The 20,758-nt window shown below is 41.9% G+C and overlaps 1 protein-coding gene across 1 annotated transcript in view; it reads left to right on the top strand.

Annotated features, from left to right (window-relative positions):
* Window positions 1-20,758, top strand: part of PEX14 (peroxisomal biogenesis factor 14) — a 72,061-nt gene that overhangs the window by 23,232 nt on the left and 28,071 nt on the right. Inside the window, exon 3 of the mRNA XM_027703054.1 lies at window positions 10,702-10,786. Within this exon, the coding sequence (XP_027558855.1) occupies window positions 10,702-10,786 (85 nt within the window). The remainder of the gene's footprint in view (window positions 1-10,701; window positions 10,787-20,758) is intronic.

The following is a 20,758-nucleotide window of genomic DNA, read 5'->3' as shown; positions in this document are numbered from 1 at the left end:
ATATGCTGCTTTCCCAAGTCAGAGGGGTGGGAGGAGGAACAGGGTGCCCTGGGTGGAGGTTCTAATGGGCTGCTGGGTGTGTTAGTCAGCCCAGAAGTGATCCATAATCCTTAAGATAAAAAGCGTTGATCTCCCCACTAGTTCTCAGACAGAGCTGCAAGGCACTGGAATTGGGTTACCATTGATTTAAGGTGGGGAGAAAACCACCTTAGAGTGGGGCTGCTTAAAAAGGGATATGCAGCATTTATTTAGCTTTATTTATTTTTTTTTTTTAAGAATATTGGAAGCCTTTCAGTGCAGGTGCACATGAGTTCCCTCTGTATTCTCAAGGAAGTTAATATAGAACTTGCCAGTATTTTAGAAAAGAAGCTGCCGAATGGCAGATTTTAATCAAAATTTAGGCTGCAAATAAATTTGTGTGAGAATTTCTCAAGGCCCCGTAATTTTGCTGTCTCATTCACTTCCTCAGAAAAGTGTGTATTTTTTATCTTTCTCATGGTTTCCTGGAAAGATGAGCTTGACTTCCTCCCACAGCAGAGGTAACCCTCAGTTTGCAGCCACGAAGGCAGCGTGGAAGCCCTTTCTGGCCTAGCAGGATTGATTCCAGTGCACCTCAAACACCCCAATTTTGGACCTTGTGGCTTAATAGGAATTGATTGACCAGCCTGTACTTGGGCCAAAGCAGCATTAAAGACTGAATCTACTTTTTTTTTCTGTTACAAAGATATAAAAATGCTTTGTAGCTCCTCTAGATCAGGTGCAGACTCCTGAGAAAACTGAATTACAGCCTCAGGTTTTCAGTCGTGCCAGCTCTCGGCAGCAGCCGTGGCCATTCTTCCCTTGGTGTTAATTCCCTGCTGTGGACCCAGATTTCAGAGAGATTGTTGATGCTTTCTGCAGCATTTGTCAAGGAAATGGCTGCTTTCTTTTTTTTTATCCCCGAAGTGAGTAATTGTTTATTAATTTTTCAGCACGTAAAGAGTATAATTATAATAGTCCCTGACATGTGCTGGCTGTGCCAAGGTTTAAGGAAAATAAAAAACAGTAGAAGTGCCGTTTTGAACCTTCTCTGATTTTTTTAGGCCTTCCTGCTTTGGACCTAAATTTCTGTGTAGGAATTAGGGAGAAGTGCCCTGGTGTCACTTTAATTCTCTGTAGAACTAATTCTCTTGGACGTTGTAACTGGGTTTAGAATGGTGGCATCTTACTCAAGTGTTCCAAGGGAGAGGAGTAGGTGATCAGTACCCGGGATTTTTTTGGGACATGCAGCGCTGTACTGGTTGAGCAGCATCCTGAATTTGTCCTGGCACCCCTATGCTTTGTTTCTTTAAGTAGTGACCATGAAAAGTACCAAACTGACCACAGGGGAAAATGAAGTGGACCCGTTGTTTGCAGGGTATTGATGGCCTGGGCAGCTACTGTGGAAATGTTCCTCCTGTTTGCTGTTTTACTATTTCTCTCCTGTTACAGAGGAAGCATCCTGAGAGTTGACAGGGAAGCTGAGTTGCTTTTGAGGCTGGGCATGCAAGTTCCTCCCTCTGAGGGGGGAATTGTGTGGTGTGAGCTCCTTTCTGCTGAGAACTGGACAAAGGCAAGGGGCGCAGCTGCTTTCGGATCTATAAAATAATTCCACTTGCAGTCCCCACAGACGAGGCAGCTCTGGCCAATCAGGTTTCTTGCCCCTTACTTCGTTTTTCCCTTAATGGGGCAATTAACAGCAGGAACAAAGTGCATGGTCTGCTCAGCCTTTATTATTATTTGTGTTGTAATAAATGTCGAGGAGGCTGATGGCAGACCAGCAGCAGGCACTGTGCAAATGCAGAGTAAAAGGACCAGTCTGGTCCCAAAGAGCTCTAAGTAAAATACTAAATTTACAAAAAGGTCTTCCAGTGTTTTAAGTTCTTCTGCTTTTGCTATTTCTTCCCAACTGCTGTGGTTTGCATGATTTATTGTGCATCTGTCACAATTTCCAGCTTCTTTCGTGTTTCCAACAAGAAACCTTTTGTTTCTTAGAATCTGGTGTTCCAAATAGTTTCCTCCAGTATCTCCTTATTTACTCTGTCATAAAACCATCGTAGCCCCGTGACTTCACCCCTGATTTTTGGGGGGTTTATTGCTGAAAGGAAAACACTCATTTTCTAATCCACATTTCCCATGGGTTAAAAATTCTGTGAAATGGGGTTCTTGAAATCGGAGGTTCACGGAATGGACTTGCTGGGTTTACTTGTCCATTTGAATCTTTTCAGTTTAAAACATCTTTATAGCATCTTCCACAGATGGGTTCTGCTTTTTATCCCCTTGCACTGAATTTAAACCTTTGTATCATAGGTATTTTCCAATCCCTTGACTGTGGAATTAGAGGAATCTAAGTGTGAACAGTGATCCTGTTCTGGTGCATCTCTGATTGATTCAGCCTTCTGCAGTCTCCCATTCAATAGTGATTTTAAGTACTGAGGCACAGTTGTTAGGTGTGACATGGACCTCCTACCCTTACCTCATCCTCCAGCTCCCTGGCGTGTGAATGAACCCCCAGCAGTCCTTGCCTGCCCTGTAGTTAAAAGAATGAAACTGTAATAAATTACAGCTTTGTTGTTTTTTATACTCTACACATGTGAAGGTAACGGGGTAGAAGGGATTTCTTTTGAGAGCTGCTGTGTCTGAGCTCTGCAGTGATGCTGACATGGAGAGAGGAGGGAGAAAGGTGAGGCTGGAGGTGCTGCTCCCCTGGCAGCTGGATCATGCATTTGTGGAGCTGTGGAGCCAGGCACTGATGTGAGTTCTGCTGTAGTGAGCATCTTGGACACTGAGTCATGACATTCCTGTGGGGTGATTCAGCTCAGCAGCTTGACACTTGCGTTAATTTTACAGCACAGAGCCCCAGTGATATCCCTCAGCTTCCTCCTGCAAGAAGGGAGAAGCAAGATGTGTAAATTGGGTCACGAAAAGTTACAAAACCCAGGTTCCCTTTATGAAGTTTTGAGCTTTGACCTTCCCTCTGGCATCTTTCTTGGATCCTGTGGAATCAGTTTGGTCATGGCATGTTGGCTTCACCCACCTGGGGCCAGATTCCTTACCTAGAGCAGGAGAACTGACCTGCTGGTCCATGGATTATCCACAGGGATCTCCCCTGTGTTCAGCACTGAGGTTATTGCCATTTTTGTGTAAACAGAACTTCAAATAATTTGCTGCCAGTTGGATTGCAGGAGTTGTCCCCCCACACCCCCACCCTGCTCATCCTGCTGCAGTTCCTTCTTTGGTGGTACTGGGACTGCAACTTCAGTTTAGGCAGTAGTGCAAAAAGGAGATTTTTAAATTTTATTTTCCCTCTGAAAGTGAGATGATTTCAATAAAAAGTTAAAATGTTTGAACTCTAGAAAAAAGGTTCATGCTGCTCACTGGATAAATTTATTACGGCTGCATTATCAGTTTAATACATTTAGTTTGCTCTTCTGCTCATATTTCTTATAAGACATTTTTCCAGCATTTATCACTTCCCCCTAACAGTTTTTATTGTGTTAAACCTGATGTTATGAAGTCTCATTTGGAGGTGTATTTCTTTCTGAAATAAAAAAATACATAGCTAGCACATTTTCTCTGCAAATAAAAATAGTTGTTTTACATTTCTTTTAATGAATGTGTGAAAGTTTCTGGTTCTTTTTAGTTTTGTGCGTGCAAGTTTAACTTGAATATTATTCCTCTTCAAAAGACAGGAATTTTGTCAAGATGTGTTTTCAATGGAATTATAAAAAACTGGAGATGACAGAGATATTTCACTTTGAAAGGTGACTACTACACAGACGAAGTTGCTACTTTTCATAAGGGCTTTTACTCCATATATCAATGTGTTTTAAGAGAGACTTGGGTCAATAATACCATGCTTTAGAATTCCCTAAATACATATTTACACAATAGACCTTAAAATATATTAGTCTATCATGTCAGCTCCTGTACACTTCTATCCAGGATGTTTTATACCCTTAACATATGATACAATAAAACTTTATTTTATATAGCATTTTTCATACAAATGGTATCCTACAACGCGTTGTGGGGTTAAACAAGACTTTCACAAGGTTAAAATTAAAAAAAGCTGAAGGGTGCAGGAAAATTCAGGGCTTTGCATAGGACAGATGTGTTTAACCGAACAAAGGGAATCTGAATGGAGAATCCAGCGAGCTGGAAGTGCGGTTGGAGCTGCAGCCCAGGATCCCTGGAAATGGTGAGGTTATGTGAGGAAAGGCTGCTTCTGTGTGAATGAAGGAGGTGGAGAGGTCACACCCTCGGGAGCAGCTGGAGGAAGTGTGGAGTGGCTCTGGAACAAAGCAGTTGGGAACAGGGACTATGTGGAGTCACTTCTTTGTAGTGGGAATAGAAGAAATGAGGGGAAAATATGTTGAAGGGGAAGGAGGCAGCGGTGCTCCAGCTGAGCCGGCGGGTGGGATGGATGGGATTAGGATGGCAGTACACCGGGAATCTCAGCTGCTCCATCGCTGCTCGCTCCAGCCTGGCCCCGGCGCTCCGCAGGCACAACACGCTGACAGCTCAGATGTTTTTTTTTTTCCTTGGCTTTTATAATTTTCTTTTTTTTAAATTTTTTTTTTGGTCACCCTATTCATGTAAATTAAGTGAGGCTTTTTTGTATGTGATAATTATAGATAAATGTATTTAAAGTAGATTTGGATTTTGTAGTCCTCAGGAAAAAGAGGAAGAGCAATTTTTTTCCCCCCCGTCCCTGTCATGTGTTCGTTTTAATGAGCAATTTTAAAAAATTGAAAATAAAAGAGGAAAATGAATAGGTGTTGAACCAGCCTGTGATATGTAAATGCCAACTAGTAATTACCTAAAACCTCAATTTTCTTTCTGTTTCATCTTGCAAAAACATTTCATTTCCACTGAGTGAAAACACTTAATTTGGGGGCTCTGACGGCGGGCGCGGGGCGGCGGCGGCGCCGCCAGGGGGCGCGCGGGCTCCGCGAGCGGCCCGGCCCGGGGGAGCCCCGCGGAGCCCTGAGGGAGCCCTGAGGGAGCGCTGGGGGAGCGCTGAGGGAGCGCGGGGTTCGCCCTCACAGAATCCATGCAACTGCCGTAAAAAAACACCTCTGAGATCACCCGAGGCCGACCCCATCACCCAGCACCGCTTCGTCAACCAGACCGCGACACTTGAGTCTTCTCTTAAACACCTCCAGGGACGGCGACTCCACCGCCGCCCTGCGCAGCCCGTCCCAGTGTCTCGTCCCACTTTCTGTGGGGAAATTCGCCCTAATGTCCAACCTAAATCTCCCCTGGCGCAGATTAAGACTACCTCCCCTTGTCCTATTGCTTGTTCCCTGGGAGGAGAGCCTGAATCCTACCTGGCTACAACCTCCTTACAGGTAGTTTGGAGTGATAAGGTCCCCCCTGAGCCTCCTTTTCTGAGCAGGACCCGTGACAGGGACACAGCTGGGAACAGCTCCCTCACCCTTCGTGTGGGCGGCTGAGTTCAGTGTCATCCGCACTCTGAGTTCCCAGCACCCCTTTTTATCTTTACCGGTTTTTATGTTTTTGTTGTTGTTATTTGGTGTTTTGGTTTTTTGTTTGTTTGTTTGGGTTTTTTGTTGTTTTATTTTGGCTGCTACTTGGTGTTCTCTTAGTTCCAGGTTCTTAATCTCAGATATGGTTCATAGCCGGTTTCTTCTTTGCCTTTGTTCCTGTGAATCTTGCTCTCCTGCCTTCCATGAATCTTGCTTTAAATTGTATTTTTTCCCCCCCTTGGTGTTTTACACGAGGGCTTTGCTGTTGTTGTTACTGCATTTTTAAACTTTTCTCCTTCCAACTTTGAGATCTGCCCAACTTTGTAGATTTCTAGGTTATCTCTCAATCAAAATAATTCCTGGGGTTCTGCATATTTTCGTATAAATCTCAGTGAAATCACAGGAGCTTTAGAGCGTTCCCCCTCCCCTGACTGACCTGCAGATAATACCTTTACAAATAACAAGCGCTTTCTGTGAAACATGAATTCCGCAGGAATTTTGGGGCGCAGGTGGCTGAGCTGGGACGAGGCTTGTCCTGGAGGAGGAGGCTGGAGTGGTGTCCCAGGACCGGCTGGGCGGGAGCGCTGCCGGGATGCGGGAGCGGTGCCTCCTTAGTGAGATATATGGCTTCATAATTAGCCCCTTGCATTTTTTCCGAGTGCTGGCATCAGCGTTCTATGATGTGTTTCCCTGATTAACAGCTGCTTTGCAACTATTTCCGTGTGCCACCGATAACCATATTTGTCAAGTTAGTCCTGGCAGGGCACTGATTTCTTACTGAAATGCCGCGTTTCTGTTGGAAGGGGTTTTCTTGTTCACCGCCGTGCCAGGCTTTTAAGTCAGCCCTTGTTAAAACGTAAGTTGGCTTTAGCCTGATGCTTGTTAACAGGATTCTGGGTATCTCCTTTAGAGTAGGAGTGCAGAAACCTTTCACAGACAATTTAATCTTCCGAGCCTTGCAAACATACAGCCGTACACTGAGGGGGTGTTGCTGTAGGCTAATATATTGATCAGTTCCATTTGCCCTATAGCCGTGGCCTTCTGCTCTGGCTGAAATAGGTTGAGTGTTTGTTGATACTGCCATATTATTATTTTTTAATACACTGGAAAAAAATTAATTCCAACTTCTTTTACATACGTCATGTATATTGCCAGTGTTGATTGCTTCCGCACATGTAATGTAAACTGTCTGTGCATAGTTCATGGCCTGGGCCGCCTCTGCTTAATGAAAAGAAGTGTTGCATTTAAACAGATACAGATCCACTCAGAAAGACAAAATACCATCCCTTGCAACGTATAATTCAGACCCAACCTTTACATCACAGGTCATCTCAAAGTCTCAGTCTATCAACAAATGCTGTTTAGTAATAACCTACAGAGGGTTCCCAGTATTAGGGAATCTATTAGAGCTCTTACGGGCTGCACTCCTGGTGGCTTTAGAGTCTGTTTTCCACGTGGAACTCTCTGAGCAAATCCTCTGGAACTTTTGTTGATGATGATTTTCTTTTACATTTCTGTTAATTGATTGGGTTTGGTTGTTTGGTTTTTGTCTGATGATTTTCTTTTACATTTCCGTTAATTAATTGGGTTTGGTTGTTTGGGTTTTGTTTGTTGGCTTTTTTTTTTTTTGGAGATGGTAGAAAATAGGCATTTGCCACAGTATTTTAAATTTCATGGTTTATTTTTCTAATGCTAATAACTGATAAAGTCATTTAGATTGCTTTATTGGAAACCCTGCAGCTTTGAGCACAATAAGAAATAAGGCTGTCTTTATCTTCCCCATTAACACAAAAGGGAGGGAAATTAGGAATGAGGGACCTTGGCTGTAACGTCCAAGTGCTGTGCTTTGGCCCAGAATTTTGCCAGCCTGCTGCACTCCCACAACATCTGCAATAAAGTTCGTGTCTCCGTTTTATATCTTTGACATTGAAGCAGAATATTTGGCCTGAATTTATGTAATTTGGCCAGTTGCAAATATAATCTATGAACAGTGACATTCATCTTTTAATTGGAAAATCAAACTGCAGGACAAGACCTGCTGCAGGATTCCACCCGTCTCCACTCAGTCAGAAAGATGTCTTTGTGGATCCTGTCACTGCAGGAGAGGTGGTGGTGGGAAAGCAAGTTTATGGAATTGACTGGCTTTTAAAAACCAAATACAAACTGTCTGTCTTTAATAGAAATATGTACCTGACCCAGCAGACCCAGCCAGTGTGCTGGGTGGTGCGTGCTGGCAATCCAAGCCTCAGAACAGTGATACAATGCTCATTATTTGGCAGTGTCCTAATACCATAAAAATTTGGAGAAGTGTTACAAATGCTACAGAAATAGTATGGAACAATGTTAGCAGCTGAGTCAGAGTGCTATTTGCCACATGATTTTTTTGGCTATACACAGGACTGCAAGTCTTCTCATCTTCCTCCTCCTTTTTCTGTTGTTTAAATTATGGACTGCAGTTGCCCTTGTTTGTGCAAAGAAAATGATCCATAGAAGGTAGGGAAGTTCTTGTGTGTGTTTGTTGAAAATATTGGCATTTTGACATGGCCAAAATTGCTTTGTAAGTTGCTCGTGTATACAAGATGGATTATAAATATGAAGATGTTTCAGCTCAGCCTATAGGAGGAATGTTCAGAGGCAAATGCAAACACAAATATGAGAAACATGGGATTACTGGGAGGAGGAATACATGTCCAGGATTCTTTTCTATGGAGTTTGTTGTTGCTTGTAATTTTATTTTGTTTTAAGATTAAAAAGGTTGTGAATAATGGAGGAAGTGGTGCAGGGGAGAGATAAAATAGAAGTTTATTTTGGAGCGAAATTTACTACTGAAATGTTTACATTTTTACAAGGCAAAAATAAGTTTTAATAAAGGGTTAGAATCAATGAAATGTTCACATGGTTGTGACTGAAACAGCATAATGAAAAATACTGCTTTTTTCTTACAGGGTTTTTTTTTAATGCTTAAAAATTGATAATTAAATACAAGAGCTTTCAGAACTGCAGGTCTGCAGGCCGTTCGTGTCTCTGGCTCACTCAGCGTGGGGGGGGAGTGTTGAGGAGTTTCTGAAGACACAAGTTATTATTGTTAGATGGGAAGTGGTGTTGATATGTTCACATGTTTGCCAGTCTGCTCGTTTGGGCATCTTTCTTATTCAGCAGATTATCTTAAGGTTATTAGTTTGGGTGCTTTACATTTCTGCATCTGGCACAGCAGTATCAGCACGGTTTAAATCTGTGATTTGCCTGTCACCTGCATTTCAGCTGGAGACAGATCAAGTGCACATAAATGAAGCCCAAGTGTACTTTATGGGGGGTGTTTTGCTCTAGTATTTTATGGTTCAAAATTGCCGAATGTAAACTTAAGGGAAAAAACGCAGGAAAACAAGAAAAGGGAAAAGAATTAAAAACACCCCGTTCGTTTCATCCTCCCAACTTGGAAGTGTGCTGGGACTTTGTCAAATTCCCGTTAAAATAAATCTGTCAATTTCATCTCTCTCCCAAATTCATTTATCATGCTTTTTTAAAAGGTGTTTTCTGCTTTACCTGATGTTTAAATTGGATTCGCTCGTTTATGCTGTTCTTTGCTGTATCCCCCATGTTTTTCTTAAATGAATTAGTAATGACAGCGTACTCCATCATACCCTCTCTACAGCCACTTTAAGGGAAGCCTGGTGATCTAAACCTTTTAACCTATTAAAGATGATTTTCCCCAATTGAATCAGACCCACCACAGGTGTAATAACTAATCATTTAAACTACACCTGCTATTATGTATTTTTAAGCCATTATGCATGTTGGATAGATGATAATTCATGTTTATTGCATTGTCCAATGGATCCGTTTTGCCTACACTAGCCTGATTAATGTATTTAAAGAAATAAGAGATGCAATTTAAAAGAAAAAAAACATTGATGGAATGCACTGAGGAGTACATTGAAAGTGCCATTAAACCCATCAGAACTTTGCTCTCTGACCAGAAATGCATATTCGAAGCGTTTGATTCAAACACAAAGTGAAACTTAGTGATTTCAGGAGTGATGCTGTATTTTCCTTTCTTCTGCTGCTGTGAAAGTTTTGCAAACCTTTTTGGAACTGAATTCCAGAAACTGTGTTTTAAGATAAACTCTTCAAGACCTGCCTGACGTAGGTCTAGCATATTAGGATGGTTATTTTCAGCTCTAGAGGAGGAAAGTTATGCCTTCCACTAGTTCACATGGATGTGTCCATCACCTGAGTGCTGTTAACACATTATTCCTCCCGATACCACAATTGGAACAGATGTCTTTATATAAAAGTAGAATGAATCACTGGTGCAGCAACATGTAATAACGTGTGTAACCATATAGCAGAGTGTGTGGAAAGTGGAACTACTATTTGAAGGAAAAAACCAAATACCTTTCACTAGCACTAAGTGGAAATGTAAAACTCTGTGCCATTGTTGATGATGTCACTGAGTATTACCCCACGCTTCACCCTTTGTTTGACTAAGTGCTCTGTTTCAGGTTCTCTGTCATCTTAAAGAAGGATGTGTAGAAGGCCATCTGTAGACAAAAGTACTCTGTGGGTTTTGCTGGTGTGGAACTTTAATTACTCATCTACCCATTTATGTAACTAAAAGTGACTTTTTTTGGTATTATTGTTATGGGATCCAAAAGATGTGAAGTTGCTTCTTTTCAAGCTGAGGTTTATTTATTGCTTTCAGTAAATTAGAATGATGGCAGAAAAGGCCTTAATCTCTTAGAATTTCCAGGGAGCTTTAAGTCAGATAGAAAGCAAGCATTCTTACAGTAAGCCAGCTCTTACTTCTTTACATGCATTGACTCAGGGTTGCCCTTAACTGTAGTAGCCAAGCGAGGTAAGAAGATCACAATATAAATGACAGAAACCCCTGAGAATCTCAATGGAGTTTTTTGTGCAGGTTGAGCTGCTCCAAGAGTAATTCAACAAGAACTTCTAGGTTGAAACACCATAATTGTGCTGTCTGATTAGATTTGAGCCACAGGCTCTGGTACTCATTGAACCAGTTGTGAAAGTTGGGTTGGTGTTGGCTCCAGCCCATCTCCGTGTGGTGGGTGCGATGCCTCACCTTGCAGTACAGAATGCATAATGTATAATGTATAACAGGGCTTTGACCATTCCTAATTTGGGTCTTTTCTCTCTCCTTTCTCTCCAATCCTCCCGCCCTCCTCAGATTGTGACAGCAGTGAAGTTTTTACAGAATCCGCGGGTCCGCCAAAGTCCTCTTGCAACCAGAAGAGCATTCCTGAAGAAGAAAGGTATGGACTCTTTAGTTTGTGATCTCAGTGATAGTGAGGGACCTTGAGTTAGTGTAAAGCCAAAATGTATTGCTATGGAAAACTAGATGTTAAGGACAAAGCAAGTGAGCTGCCTCAAAAGAAGATTTGAAATTTTTAAGTATCAGTCTCTTCCCAACTGACTAGAGGAATATTGGCACCAGATGTGGAATTGTGGAATACAAAAGACACGTGGGAAGTTTTTGGGTTAACTGTTATCATATCTTTTCTGCAATGAGGACAGCTCAGAGTTGTGGACTAGTTGGTCAGTTCTAGCCTTACTGACACTGACCAACTTCTGGGTGAAAAGGTCAAATGGTTCCGAAGAGAGAGAGAACAGTGAAGGGCAAAGGACTTGGTGAAAGTAAACAAGGTCAGGTTAAGGTCAAGCTTGGGGTCAACCTGACTTTCAGGCTGAAATGGTAAACCACTGACTGAGTTTAGCCCTTTTCTATAGCACGGATAGAACAGATCCTGACAAATCCTATATTGTCTTAGACAGATGGAACATACTTCAGCCATTGCCTACTGAGCACTTATTTTACTTTCTGACTCATAGTGGAACTATCTTTTGTTCCTTTTTTATTTCTGAAGTTTTTATTCCACAACTTGCAGTGCATTTCAGGTGAAGTTTGCTCCATATTTTGCTACCCTCCTGGGACCATATTGCTTAGATCCTTACCACAAGATGTAAATAATAAGGACAGTTTTAACTTGGAGTTAATTACATGCACTGTGGAGCACTTTAAGTGTTGAAATGATGCTGAAAATACAAACTCCAGACTTCAGAGGGGAGCGACCCACTTATACATTGAGGTCACAAGTACTTCAGGGTACATCAAATTCTAGAGCTAAAGATCTTGAGCTTTGGATAGTAGGGAAGCCTATGAAATATATATTATTCTGTTTGGGGTTATGAACTGTTTATTGAGACGCCTGAGACCTGATGTCATGAGATGGAGAGTTCAAGGAAATGCACAGCTTTGCTCATCCTGAATAGCAAAGGACCTAGAAGGGAATGGCAGCCTTGTGTTTTGGCAATGATGTCATGACAAGTAGTTCACATCATCTGGAGTGTGATCCTCTCACTGCTTGTCCTCGTGCCAATGAACAGGACATTCCAATCACATAGGTATGCTGCCTGCCCTGCCCTGCCATCAGGACGACATTAAAATTTGGAGCCTGTTGGTCGCTGTGCTCCATGAGTTTTTCCTTGAAATATGTGGACCTACGGGGAGTAATTAATCATAAAAGCTTGGGGATTTCAACTCTATCATCGAAGCAATGAAGCAAGGGAAAGCTGAGCCTAAAAGCTGTGCTGATTACCCGGGGTAACCTGATACAAAATCTATTGTTGCCGAGAGATCCTTAGCCCCCAGTATATCGTGCAATATTATAACTGCCTGATCTTCTTCTGTGCTGACAATGACCAGTTATTCCTCATTTTCTCTCTCAACACAGCTGGGTTAGAATTTCATTTGCAGAAGGTATTTAGAGCAATTTAGAGACAAATGTCTCTGGTGTTTGCTCTGCACTTCCCCACCGCAGGCTTTGCTGAACAGTTTTTAGTATCAGGAGCTCCATCTAATCTGTTTAATTTTAATAAATCCCTGACTGGGAGAAGAGGAAGGGTGGGGAGATGGAGGCACAGAGAAACTGTGGCCCGACTAATACTTCTTATGAATTACTTGGCTAATAATTACTAAAGAGCTGAAATGGTTTGGTAGAGCTGTTTGTTTGTTTCTGTTTGTTAATTAGCCCTCCTTCCCTTTGTGATGATTGTTTGTTTGAAAACTTAACAGTAGGAGATAGGAAGGATCAGGGTCCAGCAGTGCCTGTACCCAGCAGTCACCAGAAGTGGGTCCATATGGAACCTGACCTGTGTTCTGTGCTCGGGAGCAGAAGGTTCACACTGGTGTGGTACCTCTGTGCTCTTGCAGATGGAGGCAATTACTTCTGAAACGTGGATGTCGTGCTGGTTTAGTGCTGAGGAGATGAGGGATTACAGGGTTCGGTGGGGTGTCCCCCCTGTTCTCTGATATACAGTCCCTGTCATTCCCAAAGATAGTGGTTATCCCCAGTTTAGGCTGTCTGGTAGAGAAGTCCTCACTGCCGGTCAAAAAGGTCCTGCAATCCTGACTTTGCCGAGGAAATTTCACTTCTGAGGCTTGCAGGGATGGTTCTGCCTTGAATTAGAATTTTTTCCTTTTCTTCTATGAGTCTCCTTCTGAAAAAAGGCCAATCAAATTTTCTTTCCTTCAAGTATTCTTTAATATTTAATACAAGAACTGGATTTGGTTTGATCCATTTTGGCGCGGTGAGAAACAAAAGTTTCTGTAGATCCTCAGCTGGCCTGGGCTTGGTTTCTGGGGAAGCAGCAGCTGCAGAGGCTGAAAGCAGGGGGGGTTCCTGGTTCTGTGCAGGTCAGGGGGTGCTGAACTGCTCTCTCTGGCACATGGGGTGATCGTGTTGATGACAGTTGGGAGACCGAGGGTGTCCTGGATTTGTAAAAGGGCTTTCAAAAGTTGGATGAGATTTCTCTGTTGTCTTAAGCACTTTTAAACTCCCATATACAGAGGCATTAATGAGAAACATGAAGTTATTAGAATCATTTATCATTTTCTTTGAAGCTTACACTGGCATTTTGTGTAATTTATGACATTTCCTCCTTTTTATCATGAACTTCTTCAGATGAAGGGAAAAAACAGCTGTTTCCCCTCAGAGTATCTGAAAGAAAAGAAAGGAAAAAAAGATGCTGTTTGTTTTTTGTCCAACTCGCTGATTCTGCTGATGACATGCCACAGAATCAGCGGCGCCTTGGGAGTAATTAGACAGCATGTGGGGTTTAAACCCTTGTGGAAATGTGTCTGTCATCTCACTGTTGTGCCTCAGATGTCCTGTACTGCTCAGTTACCCAGCCAGTAACCCATGTGGCTTGTTAATTTTGTGTGCTCTGAATCTGCAACTTCTGGCAAGGCAGAGAAAGGAGGTGGAAGTGCACTATTCGTGGGGAGCTCTGTTTTCAGGGTGCTGGGTTTTTGGGGCAGAAAAGGGAAAAACTGCCAGGTTACAGACTTGTTGTGTCACTTGTGGATGAAAAACTGTTTTGTTAGTTGCTTGTTCTCTTCATCTATAAAACGAGTGCAGTAATGCCTTCCCAGAGTGGGATTGTGGGAACAGACAAAAGCATATGAGGAGCTCAGAAATAATGGTGATGGGAGAACAGGAGTGCATTAGAGCAGGTTAATGTATAATTGTTGAGTTATGTTGGGAAAACGTCTACCCAGAAGGTTTTTTGCAGTGCATCAGGGTTCCAGAAAATTTTGCCCGTGTCAAGATGCCAGACTGTGGTGATTTCTGAAGAGATGAAAAAATTATTTAATTCCACATGCCCCTTTCCAGTCAGAGCTCTAAGACACTTGATTCCCTGGAAACAAATGGTGTCAGCCCCAGAATCTCCAGTAGAAAACTGACTTAATTATCTTCCTCTTTCTGTAGTCTGTATTCTTGGGAGTTGAACCCCTGTCTTAGAATTCTCCTTTACCAAAGAAACTCAGATGGATCACCTTGAGGACCTGAGGGAAGGGGGCACAGCCCACTGCTGGAGGGCTTTAAAGACAGCAAATTCTTCAGCAGATTTCAATTTAACCCTCTTTTATTACTTTTCTTTTTTTATAATTTAAGTCCATTTCATGAGGCAGTTTGCATGTCCTTGAATGGAATCTCGTTACCATGAAAGCTTTTTTAGCATTGATTTCATAACAGTCTTAATTTAATAGCGCCGTCATTACTGAGAAGCCCTGAGAGTGAGGCCCCAGCTTTCCAGGTCACTGACCTTTTAATTACAAACCTTGTTCTGATGGCCAGGTTATCGACTGGACAGCTCCCAACTCCTGCCCCCAGCATGAAGATGAAAATAACTGCCTTTCCTCCCCCACTTCCAGAAAAGGGAGGAAAAGAAAAGTAACCTCTTGTGTTTCCAAAATTAATTTTCTCCTTCAGCTTTACTTTGTAATTAATTCTTTAACATGTCTCAGTGAAGCTCGAACAGTTTTTAGAAAGCTTTTTCTTGAGAAGAAAATACAGTGCAAGCCAATAGAGTCCAGTGCCAACTCAGACAGAAAAATAGTTAGTAACCCATGCTGTCAAAATACCCATTTGGGCCACACTGCTCCAGCCCTCCAAACTTTCTGCTTTTATAGGATTTGCCATGTTTGATACACGGATGTGGGATTAGGGTGTGCATGTTGACTCTTCAAGGAATGCTGGGTGACTTGTCCTTCTCTTCAGACTTCCTGATGGGATTTGAGAGACAGTGAAGAAAAGGAGTTTTTTTCCCAGCTGTGTTGGCTTCTCCACAGTAGCTGGTGTGGGCTGTGTTTGGGGTTTGTGCTGAAGGCAGTGTTGGTAACACAGAGGTGTTTTAGCTGTAGCTGAGCTGGGTTTACACAGAGCTAAGGCCTTTTCTGCTTCTCAGCCCACCAACAAGGAGGCTGGGGGGGCTCAAGAAGCTGGGACAGCTGACCCCAGCTGACCAAAGGGATGTTCCACAGCATCTGTCCACTGCTTTTAGCACAAATCCAAAACATAGCCCCAAATAGCTACATGAAAAAAACCCACTCTATCCCAGCCAAACCCAGCACAACTGCACTGATTGTGCGAGTGAGGCTTCTCCTGGTTTGTACCTGCAGCTCAGGTAACTTGTTCTCTAGCTGTTGACTCAGTGTTTTGCAACCCAGACCTCATCTATTGCCCTTGCAAAGCTGCAAGTGAGACCTGGAATCCAGATACCGGTAGCAAAAATTACTCCAAGAAGTTGCTTAGTGTTTTAAGCTTTTGGAACAAATTAACACGGGAGAGAAAGTTCCCTAGCAGAGGTAGAAGCAGGGAGGGTGTGCTTTCTGCTTGTCAAAGAAGTTTGCAGCAGGAGTTCAAGTAGCATGAAGTGTAACAGCTTGTGTACAGAAATGACTGGAGAGGTTAAAGGGAAGTCAGCGCATTCTGCATGTTCATGATGCTTTTCATGTGAGGGTCTTGGATCACACTGTACCCATTAACCATGGAAACTTTGCAACCACTTGCATGGAGCATGTTTGATGGTGTTTCTAGGGTTATCTGTCATTATCAGAATCATTCAGTGATTCTGTAATCTAGATCTCACTGTGCTTTCCACTAAAAAGCATCCACTTCTGAGGTAGAGGACAGCAGCTGCTTAACATCACTACGTGGTTTTTAGGAGAGGAAATGAAGAATACTTTTATCTAAGTGATCTTGCAAAGGGAGCTTTAGGGATAGAGAATGTAATTACTGAGTAAAAAATTTACTAAGATTCTTGAAAAGCACTATGGGATATTTAATTACTAAAGATGGTTAGGCCTCTGTTTATGACTGTGCAAGACAGTTAATGTGCCTTATAATATTTTGCTAGGTTAAATAAAAATATGTCCTACACCTGTTCATGCAACCAGTTTGTTCTTTAGGTGCCTCCCATCCAAAATTTGAATCTACACAGCCCTGCATAAATGGGGAAATGTGGTTGGCTCCCAAGGAGCTTATTAAGGACCTGAAGAATGAGGAGGGAGAGAATGAAGGCTGGCATTGCTCTCAAAGTCACACCAGTTCCAGTCTGAATCAGCACTGCCACCATCCATTTGTGGCACTCTGCTGTGTTTGCCCAGTGCTGATAATGCTCAGCAGACAGGTAAGATTTCCACTGCTGCAGTATCAGAATGCAGAAGAACAGATGTGCTTGTGATCCAGAAATTAGTTCCACCGTTCTGTATTTTGTATTAGTTGCTTCCTTTTTATTCCTGAAAATGATTGACAATCTCTATCCATCTGCTGGGAAGGAGGTGTCTCCCTGTCCTGCCGCTCTTGCGTGGGCAGATCAGTCACTGGGTGTTCAGTACCAGCCTATTCATCATGCTGACTCCTTCCCCCCATCAATTTTACCACTGCTTGTGGTGTCTGAACTTGTCATGAACTTTACGGATTTTCTTGGCTCCTTTGTTGAGAGGGGACCTGCAGCAGAGCTAACAAAATGTGATAAACTGCTCAGCCTTAGGACAGCCTGGGAATCAGATACGGTGCTCCTTTGGAGTTGTCAGGGGTTTGGGAAGAAAATCTTAACAGCTGATAAAAGCCTTCACTACCATTCCTCAAGATTTGAAAGGAGGTTTGGGAAAAATTATCTATTTAGTCCCTATTCACATGGAAAATCAGTTCATGGCTCATCTTTGGCTCTTTTCCCAGTCACCAGTGGTTCATGAGAGGGCAGAAGAACACCTGACATCAGGTTAGGAATAACTGACCATGTGGTGCAGTGCACCAAGGAAGGCAATCCTTTCTTTTTCCTGCCTTTTCATGTCTGTAACAGCCAGCTAATTAAGGAAAGAATGTGTATGCTAGAAACTGTAGTTACTTATAAGTGAGTTTGCTATTTTAGAAAACATTGTATTCTCTACATTTCATTGTTTTATAACAATTGGGTTTTATAACTCAGTGGTATCTAGAAACTAGGTTGAACAATAGATTTCTATCCCACTGGAAATTTTGAGATTTGGAAATTTGTTTTTATATTAAATAGGGATTAACATTTAAAATCATGTGGGTTTTTTTTAAAAATGAAATATTATAGACCTGTCAGATCACTCTGTATTGATTAGACATGAGTCTAATCAATACAAAGAGATTAATAGAATAATATAATATGTACCATAATATTACAGTGAAAACATTTGGAAAAATGCTTTTTTAATTGTTCGGAAATCACTACTTTTCTCCATAACATTTTGGGGTTTTTTTTGAAGAAACATTTTCTGTATGAAAAAATTATGTTCTAGAAGTTTATTGCTGAGCTGTAGTTGGAACTAAAGAATTCTTTCACAGAAGTACTTTTCACTGGCAGGAAAATATATCATTGTTGTTACTGGATAGTTCCAACGAACTTATCCTCGTGCAGTGCTTTGTACTTGCACCCTTGGCTTGAAAACTCTGCACTGCTGGCTCTGAACTCTGGTGCTGAACATGAGGAAAAACATCCTACTTGAGCCTGTTTAAAAGGAGCAGAGGAAAAAAGTCATGGAAAACCTAAGATCCACTGATCCCCACAGTGTGTTTGTCTAAACGAGGTAATTTTAAAGGGCTTTGGTACAAGATCTGCTATTTAATATTAAAACCATGAAAATCTCAGTGACTTTCTCTTTGGTTTCCGTGTAAAGTGTTCTGGTGTATCATGAGAGGCACCCCTTTGATTTTTTGTGATGTTGAGAACACTGAGGAAGCAACTTGCAAATTTTACATCCTCTAAATGCCTCCTTGTGTGTTCTACAACAGAGGATACAAGTCAGACTGGTGGTAGTTCCTTCCTCTCTCACCAGGCTCAACCTCAATCTTGAGCCATTTAGATCTGTATTCCACAGAGCAAGAGAGGTGATTCATTCAGAGCATATTGGGGAAAATCTGCTACATCTCCTGTGTCTACAGGACTAAAGAAATTCCTCATGATTTCAGTGAAAAGTCCAGAATCACCTTTGTAGCTTGAAAATTATTGATGAATTGGAACAGACCGGTTTGATGCTGAGGAAATTGTACATGCTACAAAATACTGGTTGTAAGCTTAATTTTAACAAATAATTGGAATGTCATGGGTTTAATGATGTCTCTCCACTTGGCTATCTGACAGTAACTATGTAATGTAAAAGAGCCGTTAAAAATGGCTTTGCAAAATTAACTCCTATTGCTCACTGAGTGTACTTTGAGTCATATCTGCCTTGTTTACTGACAAAGTAATATTTCCATTCCTGGTGGCATTGAAAAAAATAATATGATTGCAGCAGAGGGAGTTGAAGTCTATTTTAGAAGATAATACTAAAATAGTCAGTTATATTCCGAGTCCTGAAATTGTGAGGCTTAGAGATGGGCAAAAAAGACCCAGCCCCTAAGTCTGACTTGTGAATTTAATCATTTATTTACCATGTTTTCAAGTGACAGTAAATGCCAAGTGCCAACAGAAAGTCACCTCTGTAGTTACAGTCTAAGAGCAGGGAGGTCTGAGACGTGACTGCTTGGCTTTGGGTACATTTCTTGTTCTCAGCCTGCCCATCTGTAAAATGGGGCTAATTACCACTTTTGCCTTATTGCCTCGGTAAGATTTATGTTAGCTATGTTTGTAAACTGCTCTGATATGCTTGTTTTGGAGTTCTTGGTGCTGCAGCCTGTGATTTTTGAAGTTGCTGCAGTAAAAGCCACACTTGCAGAGAGATTGAGAATTTCCTTCCATCAGCTGTGTACGGGAGGGGAGAGCTGCAAACTTGAGAATGTCAGGATGTCAAGGCTGGAGCAGATTGCGTGCAATCCTAATCCAGCCCTGCAGCTTTGACCTTTGAAGGAAGATTCACCTTGAGACAGTTGAAGAAATCTATGTACATTTGTATAAAAATATTGTTGTGATAGAAGGAATTTACTCTTCATGGTCATCCAGCCCAGGGTTTCTCCACAGTCTTCCTGGAGCAAGTAAAGGAATTTAGCTGCTGACCTGCTCTGGTAATGAACCTGGTGTTCTAAGTCTAGAGAGACAGCCTTCCTCTTGGGGCTAAACCAAAGAGTGTAATTAGGATAATCTGTGTTGCTCTTCTGCTGAAATCCATCTCAGACCTAATGATACTTTCTGTTAGGAAAGATGAAATAAGTTCCTGTATAACATAATTCTCTAGGATCTCTTAGGCAACATTCCTACTCCATTTAAAACTATGCCTTTGGTACCTGTGAACAGAAAATCCTACAGTTTGCTTTTCTGCTGCACACTGTTCCCTCTTAATTTTAACCTGGAATGCAATCATTCTTTCCTTGGCTAAAAGGGGAATTTAGTTTTTGGTTCATTCCTTGCTATTCTTTCTGATGGAGCCCAGTCCAGGCGACTCCACTCCCCCAGGAGCAGGGCAAAGAATTCATTCTCATGAAATCTGAGGCTCTCTGAAGTAAAAGCTGTTGACTTTGTCCTACCGTGCAAATGTGCATTGCTTTTAGCAAGACAATAAAGGGTAAATGGGGTGATCTCTGCTCCTGTGGAGAGGTCGAGTGGTTACATTACACAATCTTCTACAGCATCTTGCAGCAAATACATGGGTTATATTAAAAGTTGCAATCATATCATTTTTTAAAAGTAAATTGCTGACCTTATGCAGTGGAATCAGCTTTATTGAATTTCGCCAAAAATGCGTTTATAATCCCCCCGCCCCCGCATACACATGATATTCATGTCCTTGCTGCCCATGTGGAAATGTCCCCTTTTTATGGTGATAAAATTAAATTTGTCTTTGTCTCTGCCTTGCCTCACCTTTTAAGATTCCATCCTTTAGAGACACCAGTGGATATCCGTACCAGGGGATGAAGATGGGCAATATCCCTGCATGGCTGGCTGGCTGATTGTGAGCCAACTACCACGGAACAAATAAATAAGCTTTTCACATTTAGAGGACAAATAAAGCTGAGGACAGGTGTAATATGGGTATTTTTCTAAGAGTGTTGTGGCCTTAGCATAGGTAAGAATTTATTTTGACTTGGAAGTACTAAAGCTTTACTTCTTGATTTTTTCTAATTGCCAGGCAGTGTGAAATGGGACTCCCACAAACAGTTACTGTGCCACTTGTAGTACTGTGTTATGTGTCCTCCTTCAGTAATAACCCACAGTGAAACCCTCTAGCTTTGGCCACCTACAGCCCCCTTCCTGAATTCCCTCAAGTGTTTTGCAGCATGCTCCAGAATTTAACACATCTATATCCCATATTTCTATGCCACTTTGCATATTCAAAGTACTCTACAAATATTAACTGACTAAGCTTCTGACACCTTTAGTGAAATGGCAAGATTATAAAATTAATTTAAGGCACTTCTGATTACATTTTTTCTTCGTCATTAGACCTCTACATTCTTGAAACAGTTTGCAAACTCCAA

The sequence above is a fragment of the Neopelma chrysocephalum genome, unplaced genomic scaffold, assembly GCF_003984885.1.
Source record: "Neopelma chrysocephalum unplaced genomic scaffold, ASM398488v2 Primary Assembly neopelma1_200, whole genome shotgun sequence".
Lineage (NCBI taxonomy): Eukaryota > Metazoa > Chordata > Aves > Passeriformes > Pipridae > Neopelma > Neopelma chrysocephalum.
Note: the sequence above shows the minus strand (reverse complement) of the source record. Positions and strands in the feature narration are given on the sequence as shown.